A 15,862-nucleotide genomic window follows, 5' to 3' on the forward strand; every position below is an offset into this window, starting at 1 on the left:
AAAGTCAAAAAACGGTCAAATGCCCATCTGTTAAAACTAGTCATCCAATTGGTCCGTTTCCAACAATACAGACGGACTCCCACTTCTAAACACAAATGATCAAGTTCCCTGATAATCGACCCCAACATGTTGTTTTTTTTGTTGCTACAAAACATAGAAAAAGACAAAGTATGGGAGTTGTGTACCTTTCTTATCCCGATGCTCGATGTTAGACCCGCGGGCGACAAGCACCGACACCAGTTCCTCGTGACCGCCCGCACAGGCCAGCGTCAGAGCGGTGTCGTGATTACTCTCCGTCTGACAAGAGATACAGTCGGGTGTTATTTTCCTGACCAGAAACAACCCGTCTGACTATTATTAGTTAAACTAGCGTGTTATTATTCCTGTGCATTGTTAGACGTGTGGTGTGACGTACGTGTGCGTCGATGTCTACGGAGGGGTAGAGGGGGAGCATGGAGTGTGGGGACACTGAATGGATGGGCGTCTGTGTTGTGGGCGAGGCCGTCGTGCTCAACATGGGGACTCTGCTGCTCACCGCTGCTGTCACAGGGGCGAGAGGGAAGGAGAGTTGTTAGTCCACCTTCAAAATATAACTACATCCCATTCGAATTTAAGATGGATTAAAACCATTTGAAAATGTACTGAAACCAAGTTCAGTGCTAAGGAAAAGGATGAGGGATCAAGCAGTCATTAATGGTTAGAAGTTTTATTTTCTGATTTAACCAGGTTAGTCGAGTTAAAAAAAAAAATGTCAAAAGAGACCTGGACCGAGAGCACTAGGCAAAGAGGACCGTGTTTATGAACACACACCTGCCATGATGTCGTCCAAAGTATCTGTGAGGGTCTGTGCTGGGGTGGCCACCATGAGTCCTTCAGGGGCCTGGGTGAGAAGGCCCGGTCCCAGGTCTGTCAACTGCTGCCACAACATCTGCTGCTGGTTCACCATCACCCTCTCCAGATCGGGGCTGGAGCTGACGGGGTAGTCTGCCGTACTGAAGTCTGTGGACTGCTGGGTGGCCAGGAGATGGGAGGGTAAGAAGCGGGCCTGCAGGAGGGGAGGAGCGGGACCCTGCAGGTCCTGGGTGTGAGAGGACGGGACCCTGCAGGTCCTGGGTGTGAGGGGAGCGGGACCTGCAGGGCCTGGGTGTGAGAGGTGCGGGACCCTGCAGGTCCTGGGTGTGAGGAGTGCGGGACCTGCAGGTCCTGGGTGTGAGGGGGGGGCGGGACCCTGCAGGTTCTGGTGTGAGGGGGAGCGGGACCCTGCAGGTTCTGGGTGTTGAGGGGGAGCGGGACCCTGCAGGTTCTGGGTGTGAGGAGGAGCGGGACCCTGCAGGTCCAGGGTGTGAGGAGGAGCGGGACCCTGCAGGTCCAGGGTTGTGAGGAGGAGCGGGACCCTGCAGTCCAGGGTGTGAGGAGGAGCGGGACCCTGCTGGTCCAGGGTGTGAGGAGGAGCGGGAAACCTGCAGGTCCAGGGTGTGAGGAGGAGCGGGACCCTGCAGGTCCAGGGTGTGAGGAGGTGCGGGACCCTGCAGGCTCCGGGTGTGAGGAGGTGCGGACTCTGCAGGTCCAGGGTGTGAGGAGGTGCGGGACTCTGCAGGTCCAGGGTTGAGGGAGTACGGGAGCTCAGGTCCAGGGTGTGAGGAGGTCGGGACTCTGCAGGTCCAGGGTGTGAGAGGTGCGGGTGGCGGGGGTTCCTGGGCCTGTCTATACAGGATGGTGTCCACCTGAGGTAGCTTGGCGTAGTCCTCATCATCGTCCTCTTCCTCCTGTTCCTCGGCGGCGGGGTGGGGCTGTCCATCATGGTGGTGGTGGATTCCCTCCCCGTCCCCCTCGGTGTCGGAGCCCGGCTCTGCAGCCTGCAAGGGCAGGGGGGTGCCGGGCTGCTCCACCCCTGCCGCCTGGCCAAGCTGCCCCGGGTCGTCCTTCAGGCCTTTGGCCTCCATGTACTCTTTGGTGAACTGCTGCTGTGTCTTGAGCTGCAGCTGGCGCTCCACCTTCTGCAGCTCCTTGAGGATCTTCTTCTTCTTCTGGACCTGCTCCTCGCGGCTCTTCTTCAGCTCCTCGATCTTGTCTTTGGTGAGAGGTTCTCCCTGGATGAGCTCCAAGGACTGCAGCTGGGCCTTCTCTATAGCGGAGATCCTTTGGCCAAGCTCGTTCAGCTTGCCCTCAGTCTCTTCCACGATGCACTCTAGGGGCTGGTACGGGTGGAAGGGAGACAGCAGGTCCGCGTCTGGACCGCCTGCAGCGACGGGGCTGCCCTGTAGGGGGCTCAGCCTCTGCTTGGAACCGCCTGACAGCCACACAGGACAACACAACCAGTTAGCTGCGAGGTTGTACCATACAATATCGCAGTAATCATTAAATGGAACGCTTTGACTCCTTGTGCAGTCAAAATGGTGTCTAGTGGTCTTCTTGYCAAAGTTAGACATGTATTTACTGTTAACACACGTTGTACGATCTGACCTTTTGTGATGACGGGTGGAGGCGTTGTGATGTTGGAGGGGACTCTGTCTGGCTCTTGAGGCGGCACCACCATGGCCAGGGCTTGGAATGGAACTCGTGGAGCCTGTTTAGGTTAGGGWAGGATATTAGAAAAGTATATTTAGTATCAATACTTGGAATCAACATATAAAAATTGTAACTGGTATCAACAATAAACAAAKATGTTTGTAGAAGTCCCTACCGGAGAGGTATCATGGGAGGGGGGTGTGAGCTGAGACAYGTCTGGCACGGGGACCGACAGGACGTTGTTGGGGTAGTCGAGGAGATAGGACACCACGATGGTGTGACCGCCCTTAGCAGCTTCGATCAGCATGGTGGAGCCATCCTAGGTGAGAGATTGAKACAAAACACACGTCATCATTAGTATCAGGATCTTGGGAGAAGTTACAATTTGATCAAGAATTAAAAGAGGAACAAAGACATGGAAACAGTTCTGTGTGTACAGCAGTTACAGAAAGGTTTGCGTTTACAGGGGTTAGAGAAAGGTTTGTTTACACAGGAGTCCATTATAATGCTTGCGGTGTGGCATTCTTAATATCAGATTTCCTTCCTGGTCACTCCTGAGACCGTTGTGCCCAGGAGRTTGGGACAAGTGATCTCACCTTCAGTCTGTGTGTAGGATCAGCCCCATGGGACAGCAGCAGCTCCACCACGGCCAGGTGGCCCCCGGCGCAGGCCAGAGACACAACTGTGTGATCATTGTTGGCCGTCGCCCTGTTCACATTAGCTCCTGGTGGAGGGAGAGAGACCAAGAACAGGGTCAATCTGAGGCCACATGAAAACAGCAGCAACCCTTTAACGTTTATATACTCTACTGTATCAATGAGGCTTTATCTGATGAGCAATGCGGCTCAAGCTACAACGTGTCAGATGTRTGGTGTGTGGTTTTGTGTGGTGTTGCTACACAGTGAAGGAGCAGACCTTTGCTGATTAGGAACTGTACAGTACAGAGGTGGCCCGCTCTAACAGCTTTCATTAGAGGGGTCCTGCCCCCCTCCGATTCATGCTCCTGTAAGACAAACAGAGACAGGAGCGTGTAAAGTGTACAAGTAGAAACACAGAGCCTATTCAAGCAGCGACGTATCCAGCATCTACACAACACAGAGACAGCGTCACAAATGGCAACCTATTCCCTATATAGTGCAKTACTTTWGARCAYAGRCCTATGGGACCCTATTCCCTATYTAGTGCACTACTTTAGATCAAAGCCCTATGGGACCCTATTCCCTATATAGTGCACTACTTTWGATCAGAGCCTTATGGGCGCCAGTCAAAAGTAGTGCACTAGAAAACAAAATAGGGTGCCATTCGAGWAGCACACACACACTTACGCAAACGTGTGAACAACTCAAATACAAAAAAGGCTGTGCATGGACATGAACTGTGTTTCTCCAGAGGGTGAGGTCTCACCAGGTCAGCCCCCGTTTGCAGCAGCACGTCAGCCACGTCTGTGTGTCCGTTCTCACAGGCGTAAGTCAGCGCCGTGTCCCCCGTCGCCGTTGTGGCGTGGACATTGGCTCCTGGAGACAAGAGCACAGGTGTCAAATTACACTCAGAGTAAAATAAATGTGGGTTTTGGGAATAACCTAGTCAACTTCAATAATTTATGAAATGATGATCAAATCCAATTAGATTTTTAATTTTAAAAAATTGTCACGTGCCGAAAACAACAGGTGTGGACCTTAGTGAAATGCTTACTTACGAGCCTCTAACCAACAATGCAGTTTAAAAAAATACAGATAAGAATAAGAAATAAAAAAGTAACAAGTAATTAAAGAGCAAAAGTAATAACAATAGCGAGACTATATACAGGGCGGGGTACCGGTACGGAGTCAATGTGCGGGGGGGACGGGACCGGGGACCGGTTAGTTGAGGTCATCTCAAATAGATGTTGGTGGAGTTTGTTTTGAGACAGCCAAACAGAGAGGCTGTCCAGAGGGGAGAGGTTCTGCTCACCGGCYGCCAGCAGGTACTTGACCAGCTCCAGGTGTCCCTCCTGTGCAGCCTCCATGAGAGGTGTGGAGCAGCCCAGCTCGATGTCGGCCCCGGCCTTYATGAGGAAGTCAGCCACCTCCAGGAAGCCCCCGCAGCAGGCCAGCGTCAGGGCWGTCTCCTGGGTCTCCTCTGTCTGAGCYTTGATGTTGGCACCTGCAGACCACAGAGGGAGGATTCAAGATGGTTCAGCTGGGAACACATTTTAAAAACAGCACCAACCTACTCCCTCCACTGGATATTGACCACAGAAAAAGTATTTAAATTAGGTTCTGGAAAAGCCATCTTGTCCCTTCGGCATCAACCCAATTAGATCATGAGCTCAAAACTCTAAATATTATCATGTGACTTCATTACATTCCTTCCAGTAACCAGAAGGTTGCTGGATCGAATCCCCGAGCTGACAAGGTAAAAATCTGTCATCCTGCCCCTGAGCAAGGCAGTTAACCCACTGTTCCCCGGACTCCGAAGACATCGGATTGMGATTATGGCAACCCCCCGCACCTCTCCGATTGAGGGGTTGGGTTAAATGCGGAAGACACATTTTAGTTGAATACATTCAGTTGGACAACTGACTAGGCATCCCCCTTTCGCCTTTCATTACATTTAAAAAAAATACTTTTGTATTTACACAAAGCTGGAGGTTCAATATAGTAGGGAAAACCTATTTACTGGGAACACTAGTTTCATTCAAACCAGAGAGCAAGAGAAGGCCATACCTTGTGCCAAAAGCAGCGCCACCATCTCCTCGTGGCCCTCGCGTGCAGCTTCCATGAGGGGCGTGTATCCCTCATCGTTGACTTCCTCCAGGTTGGCGCCCCTCTCCATCAGTAGGGCAGCAAGCTCTACATGGCCCCCACAGGCCGCCAGCGTCAGCGGAGACTCGAAAGAGTCAGCGGGCATGTTGACCTGCGCCTCGCTGTCCAACAGCAGCCGCGCCACCTCCACATGCCCATCCTGAAGAGGYGCAAAGGAACAGGAGACCTCCTCAGTCATACTGCACCTTCAATTTAATAGTGCGGGTCTCTGTGCGCGTCTCTGTGCGCGTCTCACCATACAAGCCTCCATGAGTGCTGTGTGCATCTCGTCGGTCTTGTGCTCCTGGTCAGCCCCAGCCTCTAARAGGAAGCGCACCATGTCCAGGTGCCCTGTGTGTGGTGACAAGAGGGGAAAAATGCTCTGGGTGCTTCATCCCTACAATTACATTTCCTGTTTCACACACTGTTTGTCAACATAAGTGGATCACTTGAGTCACTGATTTCTGGATAAAGACCTCTGATCTCTCTGGTGCACGGGCAAAGGGTTAGGGTTCATTGTCCAGGACATACCTTTGTAGCAGGCCAGCGTAAGGGCACTTTCCTTGAACTCGTTGGAGTGCGTGTTGATACCAGCCCCGTACTCCAGGAGCACCCGGGCCACCTCCACGTGACCCGCGCTGGCCGCCTCCATCAGAGGGGTGTGGCCGTTCTCGTTGTGGTCCTCGATGTTGGCGCCTTCCTTCAGCAGCACCTTCACCACGTCCAGGAAGCCGCCCGCACACGCGTACGTCAGCGCTGTGTTACCTGACAGGGACAGAGCGTCAGTGTTTATGTAAGTAGATGTGATGGTTTCTGGTCTCGGTCACAGCACCTAGTGGTGTTTGACGTGTGTGTTTACCTGTGGAGGACTGTGCGTTGACGTCAGCCCCATGTACCAGCAGCAGTTTGACTATGTCTACGTAGCCGCCGCTGGCTGCTGCCATGAGGGCCGTGATGTCACCCTTGATCCCCCGATCTTCAACGTTAGCGTGCATGGCCAGCAAGACCTGCAGGAGGACACACGTCGGCGTTTTAAAACAGACAGCCAAACAACCAAAGGATCAGGTTTGGCTCTGCAACATTTGGATATTCAACTAAATTTGATTACAGAACTGGATGGAAACTATGACAGAAAGGCAGAACAATGTTAGCAGTACACTGTGAGTGGCTAAAGGTCAGTGTGTGTGTGTGTTCGTTATACCTGTGCAAGTTCATAGTACCCAGCAGAGCAGGCTAGGCAGAGGAGACTCTCTCCCTCCTCTGTGTGTTCYTTGACGCTCCTCCCCTCATCCAGCAGCTTCCTCACAGCGTTGACGTCCCCGTCCGAGCACGCCTCCGCCAAACTACGGCTGAAAATAACCAGACTGCTACAATTACTGGGACTGTGGCTGCGCAGGACAAAGCATCAATAGGTTGGACACCGTTGTCACAATTCACACRGTCACTCACACTCTAAGAAGTTTAAACAAAAAGGCCTCATTCAGGACAGAGCAGTACATTTCATGAACGGCCTTTGACCCAATATGGCACCTTACAACGTTTCAGTAAACAAGTGATCAAGTCAGAGAACAGTAGAGACAAAGAATCTTCTATGAATCATGGGACTTATTCAGAGCACCAGCTAGCTACCAATGGACTTTAAAAAAAATCAACTACAGCCTTAATACAAAGGCCAGGAGAAGGGACAGCTAAAGTAATGATTCATTCTGAGCGATGTCCTATCGATTCATGTTTTCAGGTGTAATCAGATTGCCGTTCAAGCAGGCAGAAACTCAGCCAGTATGACGTAGCATTGAGATATTAACTTCCAGTGTAGTGAGAGAGAGAGACTAGGCATGCCTTTTACATTGTGAAAACATCACACAAATCAAATACATTTTTATTGGTCGCAAACACATATTTAGCAGATGTTATAGCGGGTGCAGCAAAATGCTTGTGTTCCTAGCTTCAACATTGCAGTAATATCTAACTAAATGCTTGTGTTCCTAGCTTCAACATTGCYGTAATATCTAACTAAATGCTTGTGTTCCTAGCTTCAACATTGCAGTAATATCTAACTAAATGCTTGTGTTCCTAGCTTCAACATTGCGGTAATATCTAACTAAATGCTTGTGTTCCTAGCTTCAACATTGCAGTAATATCTAACTAAATGCGTGTGTTCATAGCTTCAACATTGCAGTGATAAAGCGTCAGATTTCAATACTGGCCGATGTCATAGGATGTCATCTTCTCTAGAAAATGAGCCATTGATCATATTTGTGCAATATTACTACCTCCAGAAATGTGTAATTTAACAGCGGGCCTATCACATCTCTCCTATTTGTCTGCTCTTCAGTCCAGGGTGCTTTGCATGGTACCGTTGCAAATATCAGACTCCACTCTGCAGGTTGCACATTGTGAGATTGTAGACTCCTAAATTGATAGTGCAGTTTGTTTAGGAAATTTTACAGCTAACTAGTGTAGCTACTTCACATGCTGTTATTGACTTTGCTATTATTGTGTGTAGTTATGTTTGCTAACTAGCTACCTAGCTAGCCCAGAGAGACCATTGCATTACGGGTTTTGGAGTCGACTTGAACAACAACAGATTGCCACAACTTTTTTCACACGTTGCTACCAACATTATTAAAACGACAAAATTAAACATTTGGTTCACAAAAATATTGTTCTCACAGTGTTATTTAACACTTTAAATGATAGGAATAAGATTTTTTCCCCCCCTTTAAAAATTCTCACAAGGAATTGTCAGATGTTCAAGCTAACTTAAAGAAAGCACAACATGTCGAAAGGAAACATATGGCCTAGACAAGACTGGTGAGGGAGGATCCCTGAATATGGTGTAGTGCACCTGTGGTGGATGTTTAGACTAGAGCAGAGGAGATACATACTTGTCTGCCTGGCTGGCGTTGAGTGTGTTTTCGGCCCTCATGCGTGTGAGAGCGGCGGCGGCCTCGTCCAGCGCACAGCTCACGGACGACGTCAAGCGMCGTAGCACCTCTGGGTCTGCGAAGGCTTTACCATCGGTAGTGGACAGTTTACCAATACCTTCAGAGGATCCAGGGTCAGGCACACAGCAGCATACAACACACAATTAAACTATGCAACAGGTGTAAAGAGAACACAAACACATTGTATTATCAAGTGGTGAACACAGCGTTGAGGAAACATATCAAAGGGGGGAACCGGATCACTTTACTGAGTAAGTGCGCATAATAACTGAATTATTGGAAGAGAATCTGATGATCAGACAACATTGAAGCTTAAGATCAGAAGCACGAGTCCAATATTACTTACGGTATGCAAAAACCCACTGCATGCGCCACATGATTGGTTACACAGATGTTAAAATGTGCACACACACAACGATAGATGGGAGGCAGGCATGTACAGAAGCAGAGTGTACTAAAGGTCAGTGTTGAGTCATGATGGAAGCTGTTGCTGCTCTATCGAAATCCATTGTTCATGTTAATCTTCCCCGTGGTGCCCCCGCGAGCCTAGCTACCTTCCATCTCATGTGCTGCGCTAGCCTGTACCAACTCCCCATACACTGACTGACTGGCTGGGACATGGCTAACATGCTGCATGTCTACCTGCTGCACACCACACCATCCATCCACAGGTTCATGCACATCAAATTAGACGCACAGACTTCTTTCATTGTTTCAGAAAGCTTTTTCGTTTCTCTAAAAAGAGGCAGCAGCGAGGCACTAACTATACAGACCAAGGCTAAGTGCTTTGATGGGCTGGTTCTGCTTAACTCAGAGGCCTGAGCGAGAGTTGTAGCCGGTTTGATAATTGCCTTGCAACACTTAGCCTATGAGCACCCTGCAGCCAAATTTACTGATCACTGTAATTGATCAGTATTACCCCCCGCCATAGACAATCCAACATGGGAAGTAGGTGGACTACAGAAACCAAAACACAACCACATGCAAAGCAGGGTAAACACAGGCTGTAGTGCTTCTACACCTGCATTGCTTGCTGTTTGGGATTTTAGGCTGGGTTTCTGTACAGCACTTTGAGATATCAGCTGATGTAAGAAGGGCTTTATAAATACATTTGATTTGTAGTGCAGCAGGGTAAACGCAGGCTGCAGTGCAGCAGGGTAAACGCAGGCTGCAGTGCAGCAGGGTAAACGCAGGCTGCAGTGCAGCAGAGATTTGAACATCTATTTTGAGCACTTGCGTTTGTTATGCAGGTATTACTCTCTGGCAATGTGCCATCTCTACACACCTACAGGGTCATGTCCCAGCACAGTGGTAGGAACAGAAACACCAGACACAGGCCTGCCAACGTCAGAAAGTATGTAAGTACAAACTAAATTGTAGGCCTTAATTAAGCATTGATACTAAATTGGGCGGAGTTTCAAGCAGGTTTCAACATTCAAAGTCCAAAAAGAGCAGCAGTCCTATTTGATAAAGAGAACAGGACTGAAGCAGCCTTATTAGCATGTAACATCTTCGTAATTTAACGTGATCAAACAGGGGCATTCAAAATAAATAAATAACATTTAAAATAAAGTAACAGGTGAAGGGTTCACTGCATGGTGCTACGATACATACCGGCTGCTTCCAGCAGAGCCTCCAATCTGGCTTGTGTTTCTGGGTCCACTGTTCTGAGATCAGCTCCGTCGGCAGCGCTGGACAGGAGCAGCTCTGACGCCGTCTTTAGCATGGGGTTGTCCAGGTCTTCCTGGTCTAYTATGAAGGACTCCACCTAGAGACAAGGAGAAAGACGAGAGAAAGTTTGGAAGCATGCTGATGTTTATTTTGCTCAAGATAGTTGCTGGGAGAAACCCATCGCCTTAAGGAGTTATTGTAATAATATTTATTTTAAAAACAGATGGTTTTTTTTTAAACTATATCAGCTTATGAGAACAATAGTGGTTCCTATTATACAGTGCTTTATACAACGGGTGAGTCTAATCCCGAATGCTGATTGGTTAAAACCCCATTCCAGCCGGTGCCTATTCCACAAGTTACCACAGGCTAAATATGACATTAAAAAGKCCATTTACTCTGTTCCATCTGACTGCGCTATCCACTGTCTCATCAGCCCAGCCAGGCAATTTATAAACTTAATCTCCACTATCAAAAGGCGATGTTCAGAGTTTTGATCAATTTTTATTAGATTACAATATGAGTTTTAGACAGGCAGAGATTGTGAATAAACTTGCTGTCTGTCTCTCCGACTTTGCAAAAAAAAATCTATATTCAAATTCGATCGCCAGCTGTCGCATAGTAATGAAAGTTTAGGCAGCTTTTCTCAGCCAGTCGAAATCAAGAATCGGCAATAATTTTTATGGATATACAGTGCCTTGCAAAAGTATTCATCCCCCTTGGCGTTGTTGATATTTTTGTTGCATTACAACCTGTAATTTAAATAGATTTGGATTTCATGTAATGGACATCACCAATTTGGACTATTTTGTGTAGTGGAAAAAATTTCAACAACAAAAAAATTTACAGAAAAGTGGTGTGTGAATATGTAGTCACTCCCTTTGCGACGAAGCCCCTAAATGAGATCTGGTACAACCAATTACCTTCAGAGTCACATTATTTAACTAATTAAGTCACCCTGTGTGCATTCGAAGTGTCATATGATCTCGGTATATATATTATACACACAGTTGAAGTTGGAAGTTTACATGCACTTAGGTTGAGTCATTAAAACTCGTTTTTCAACCACCTCCACAAATTACTTGTTAACAACTATAGTTTTGGCAAGTCGGTTAGAACATCTACAAGTCATTTTTCCCAACAATTGTTTACAGACAGATTATTTTTCACTATATCATAATTTCAGTGGGTCATTAGTTTACATACACTAAGTTGACTGTGACCTTTAACAGCTTGGGAAATTCCAGAAAATGTCATGCCTTCAGAAGCTTCTAAAGCCAATTGACATCATTTGAGTCAATTGGAGTGTACCTGTGGATGTATTTCAAGGCCTACCTTCAAACTCAGTGCTCTCTTTGCTTGCACATCTGGAAAATCAAAAAATCAGCCAAGACCTCAGAAAAAAAATTGTAGACTCCACAAGTCTGGTTCATCCTTGGAGCAATTTCCAAAGCCTGAAGGTACCACGTTCATCTGTACAAACAATAGACGCAAGTATAAACACCATGGGACACGCAGCCTCATACCGCTCAGGAAGACGAGCGTTCTGTCTCCTAGAGATGAACGTACTTTGGTGCGAAAAGTGCAAATCAATCCAGAACACAGCAAACACCGTGAAGATGCTAGGAGAACAGGTACAAAAGTATCTATATCCACAGTAAAAGAGTCCTATATACATAACTGAAAGGCCGCTCAGCAAAGGAAGAAGCCATGCTCCAAAACCGCCATAAAAAAAGCCAGACTACGTTTTGCAACTGACATGGGGACAAAGATCATACTTTTTGGAGAAATGTTCTCTGGTCTGATGAAACAAAAATAGAACTGTTTGGCCATAATGACCACCGTTATGTTTGAGAGGAAAAGGGGGCAGTTGCAAGCCGAAGAACACCATCCCAACCGTGAAGCACGGGGTGCAGCATCATGTTGGGGGGTGCTTTGCTGCAGGAGGGACTGTGCACTCACAAACAGATGGCATTATCAGTCAGGAAGTTAATGCTTGGTCACAAATGGGTCTTCCAAATGGACAATGACCCCAAGCATAATTCCAAAGTTGTGGCAAAATGGCTTAAGGACAACAAAGTCAAGGTATTGGAGTGGCCATCACAAAGCCTGACCTCAATCCTATAGAAATTTGTGGGCATTACTGAAAAAGCGTGCGAGCAAGGGGCCTACAATCCTGACTCCGTTACACCAGCTCTGTCAGGAGGAATGGGCAAAATTCACCCAACTTATTGTGGAAAGCTTGTGGAAACCTACCCGAAACGTTTACCCAAGTTAAACAATTTAAAGGCAATACTCAAATACTAATTGAGTGTATGTAACTTGACCCACTGGGAATGTGAAGAAATAAAAGCTGAAATAAATTATTTACTCTATTTATTCTGACATTTCACATTCTTAAAATAAAGTGGTGATCCTAACTGACCTAAGAGAGGGAATTTTAACTACGATTAAAATGTCAGGAATTGTGAAAAACTGAGTTGAAATGTATTTGGCTAGGTGTATGTAAACTTCCGACTTCAACTGTACACACACCTGCTCTGAAAGCCCCAGAATCTGCAACACCACTAAGCAAGGGGCACCACCAACCAAGCGGCACCATGAAGACCAAGGAGCTCTCCAAACAGGTCAGGACAAAGTTGTGGAGAAGTACAGATCAGGGTTGGGTTATAAAAATAAAAAAAACTTTTTACATCCCACAGAGCACATTAAATCTATTATAAAAAATGGAAAGAATATGGCACCACAACAAACCTGCCAAGAGAGGGACCCACTAAATTCACAGACCAGGCAAGGAGGGAGTTAATCCGAGAGGCAACAAAGACCAAAGACAACCCTGAAGGAGCTGCAAAGCTCCACAGGGAGATTGGAGTATCTGTCCATAGGACCACTTTTAAGCTGTACACTCCACAGAGCTGGGCTTAACGGAAGAGTTGTCAGAAAAAAGCATTGCTTAAAAGAAAAAAAATAAGCAATACATTTGGTGTTCGCCAAAAGGCATGTGGGAGACTCCCCAAAGATATGGAAGAGGTACTCTGGTTAGAGAGACTAAATGAGCTTTTTGGCCATCAAGGAAAACTATGTCTGGCGCAAAACCAACACCTTTTAATCACCCAGAAAAACCATCCCGGCAGTGAAGGACGGGTGGCAGCATCATGCTGTGGGGATGTTTTTCCATCAGCAGGGACTGGGAAACTGGTCAGAATTGAAGGTGACAAACTCGCTGTTTCAGTCTTTCAGAGATTTGAGAGTGGGACAGATGTTCACTTTCAGCAGGACAATGACCCTAAGCATACTGCTAAAGCAACACTCTGGGTGGTTTATGGGAAACGTTTAAATGTCTTGGAATGGCAAGTCAAAGTCCAGACCACAATCCAATTGAGAATCTGTGGTATGACAAAGATTGCTGTACACCAGCGGAAGACATCCAACTTGAAGGAGCTGGAGCAGTTTTGCCTTGAAGAATGGGCAAAAATCCAGTGGCTAGAATGTGCCAAGCTTAGAGAGACACAACCCAAGATACTTGCAGCTGCAATTGCTGAATAGTTATGAATGCTCAAGTTTAGCTTCATTTCTTGTTTCACAATAACAATTATTTWGCATCTTCAAAGTGGTTGGCATGTTGGGTAAATCAAATGATACAAACCCCCCAAAAATCWATTTTAATTCCAGGCTGTAAGGCAATGAAATAGGAAACATGCCAAGGGGGTGAATACTTTCACAGGCCACTGTATAGTACAAGCCAAAAGTTTGGACACACCTACTCATTCAAGGGGTTCTCTCTGTTTTTATTAATTGTCTACAATGTAGAATAATATTGAAGACATCAAAACTATGAAATAATACACACAGAATAATGGCGAAACCAAAAAGTGGTATAACAAATTAAATATATTTTAGGATTCGTCAAAGTAGCCACCCTTTGCCTTGATGACAGCTTCGCACACGCTTGGCATTCTCTCAACCAGCTTCATGAGGTAGTCACCTAAAATGTATTTCAATTAACATGTGCCTTGTTAAAAGTTAATTTGTGGAATTTCTTGCCTTCTTAATGTGTTTGAGCTAATCAGTTGTGTTGTGACAAGGTTGTGACAGTCCATTACCTTTATCCAGATTGACTGACCTTCATGTTTAATGTCAAGAACTTTTAACGTTTCTTCAAGTGCAGTCTCAAAAACCATCAAGCGCTATGATGAAACTGGCTCTCATGAGGACTGCCACAGGAAAGGAAGACCCAGAGTTACCTCTGCTGCAGAGGATACGTTCATTAGTTAACTGCACTTCAGAAATTGCAGCCCAAATAAATGCTTCACAGTTCAAGTAACAGACATCTCAACATTAACTGTTCAGAGGAGACTGCGTGAAATCAGGCCTTCATGGTCAAACTGCTGCAAAGAAACCACTACTAAAGGACACCAATAAGAAGAAGAGACTTTCTTGGGCAAAGAAACACGAGCAATGGACATTAGACCGGTGGAAATCTGTCCTTTGGTCTAATGAGTCCAAATGAGAGATGTTTGTTTCCAACCGCTGTGTCTTTGTGAGACGCAGAGAAGGTGAACGGATGGTTTCTGCAAGTGTGGTTCCCGTCATGCCTATTTACTATCCAGGTGTAAGCTATGATCCCTTCTTGAGGTCACTTGTTAAATTCACTTCAAAATCAGTGTAGATGAGGAGACAGGTTAAATAAGGATTTTTAAGCCTCGAGACCATTGAGAAATGGATTGGGTATGTGTGCCATTCAGAGGCTGAATGGGCAACACAAAAGATTTAAGTGCCTTTGAACGGGGTATGTTAGCAGGTGACAGGTGCACCAATTTGTGTCAAGAACTGCAACACTGCTGGGTTTTTCACACTCAACAGTTTGTGTGTATGAAGAATGATTTGATCTGTCCACCACCCAAAAGACATCCAGAAAACTTGACAACTGTGAGAAGCATTGGACTCAACGAGGTACAGAATTGCTGTGGAATGCTTTCAACACCATGTAGAGTCCATGGCAACGAATTGAGGCTGTTCTGAGGGCAAAAGGGAAGGGTGCAACGCAATAGTAGGAAGGTGTTCCTAATGTTTTGTACACAGGTAAAACAATGACATATTTTTTGCATATTCTGACAGAGACATGGGCAGGACCATTTTGTGACGACACATGTAGGTATAGCCTAGTAGTTGGCACGAGAGCACCAGTGACAAAGTTTTTTTTAAATCCCTAAGCTCCATCCCCTCTAGCATGTTGCCTGGAGACAGAGCTGAACAGTGCTTAGGCCCTGAGCCTTGGTTGAATTACATTAAGCGACAAGATGAGCTGATCAGCACGTTTCCCCTACTCTCTCTGTGACCTCCATATACCTGCCTTATGGCCCACAGGGAAGGACTTCCTGCACTGGACAGGACACCGAGCAAGCTGCCTCTATCCAACCATGTGAGGGTCTACAGGGCAGAAGCGCACCAGTGTGCCAATAAATTTCAGCCATCACCTTCGGTCACCATCCAGGGACAGAGCGGTGTGTTGGATCACGGGAATAGCAGTAGACAAAGCCGTTCATGAAGCAAAATCTGTTTACTAACACGGACATACCCAACCGTACAATATCRTACAATGTTCTWTACAGACTGGACGACTAACAACTCTATAGCTGCCCGATATCAGCAAGCGTCACCGGCGCAAATGGACCCGAGGCTCTGCCAAAAGAACTGACCCGATGACCTGAACTGAGTCGGAGGAGGGTGTGGTCAGCAACTCTCCATTTTCCTTTTTCTTTCAGAGAGAGAGAAGAAAAAAAAGACTGCGGTGAATGTAATTGAAACCATACCCGGGGTATTTCTCTGTGCCGAGCGGAATGGCTGGGAATGTTGTGCTCTGTGCTCCAGCTGAGGGGAGCGTCTGTCGTCTCGGGGGTGTGTCTTTTACCTCTACCTACAGTGCATTCGGAAAGTGTTCAGACCCCTTGA

The 15,862-nt window shown here is 46.8% G+C and overlaps 1 protein-coding gene across 1 annotated transcript in view; it reads right to left on the reverse strand.

The window, feature by feature from the left end:
• Positions 1 to 15,862, reverse strand: part of LOC111950192 (ankyrin repeat and KH domain-containing protein 1-like) — a 42,716-nt gene that overhangs the window by 17,010 nt on the left and 9,844 nt on the right. The window contains 17 exon segments of the mRNA XM_070434297.1: positions 186 to 297; positions 416 to 537; positions 811 to 1,089; positions 1,673 to 2,290; positions 2,464 to 2,566; positions 2,684 to 2,827; positions 3,105 to 3,232; positions 3,424 to 3,511; positions 3,913 to 4,022; positions 4,459 to 4,650; positions 5,214 to 5,451; positions 5,548 to 5,642; positions 5,823 to 6,056; positions 6,151 to 6,298; positions 6,493 to 6,640; positions 8,180 to 8,336; positions 9,854 to 10,007. Coding sequence (XP_070290398.1) covers positions 186 to 297; positions 416 to 537; positions 811 to 1,089; positions 1,673 to 2,290; positions 2,464 to 2,566; positions 2,684 to 2,827; positions 3,105 to 3,232; positions 3,424 to 3,511; positions 3,913 to 4,022; positions 4,459 to 4,650; positions 5,214 to 5,451; positions 5,548 to 5,642; positions 5,823 to 6,056; positions 6,151 to 6,298; positions 6,493 to 6,640; positions 8,180 to 8,336; positions 9,854 to 10,007 — 3,070 coding nt within the window.

Source organism: Salvelinus sp. IW2-2015, linkage group LG23, assembly GCF_002910315.2.
Source record: "Salvelinus sp. IW2-2015 linkage group LG23, ASM291031v2, whole genome shotgun sequence".
Taxonomy (NCBI): Eukaryota; Metazoa; Chordata; class Actinopteri; order Salmoniformes; family Salmonidae; genus Salvelinus; species Salvelinus sp. IW2-2015.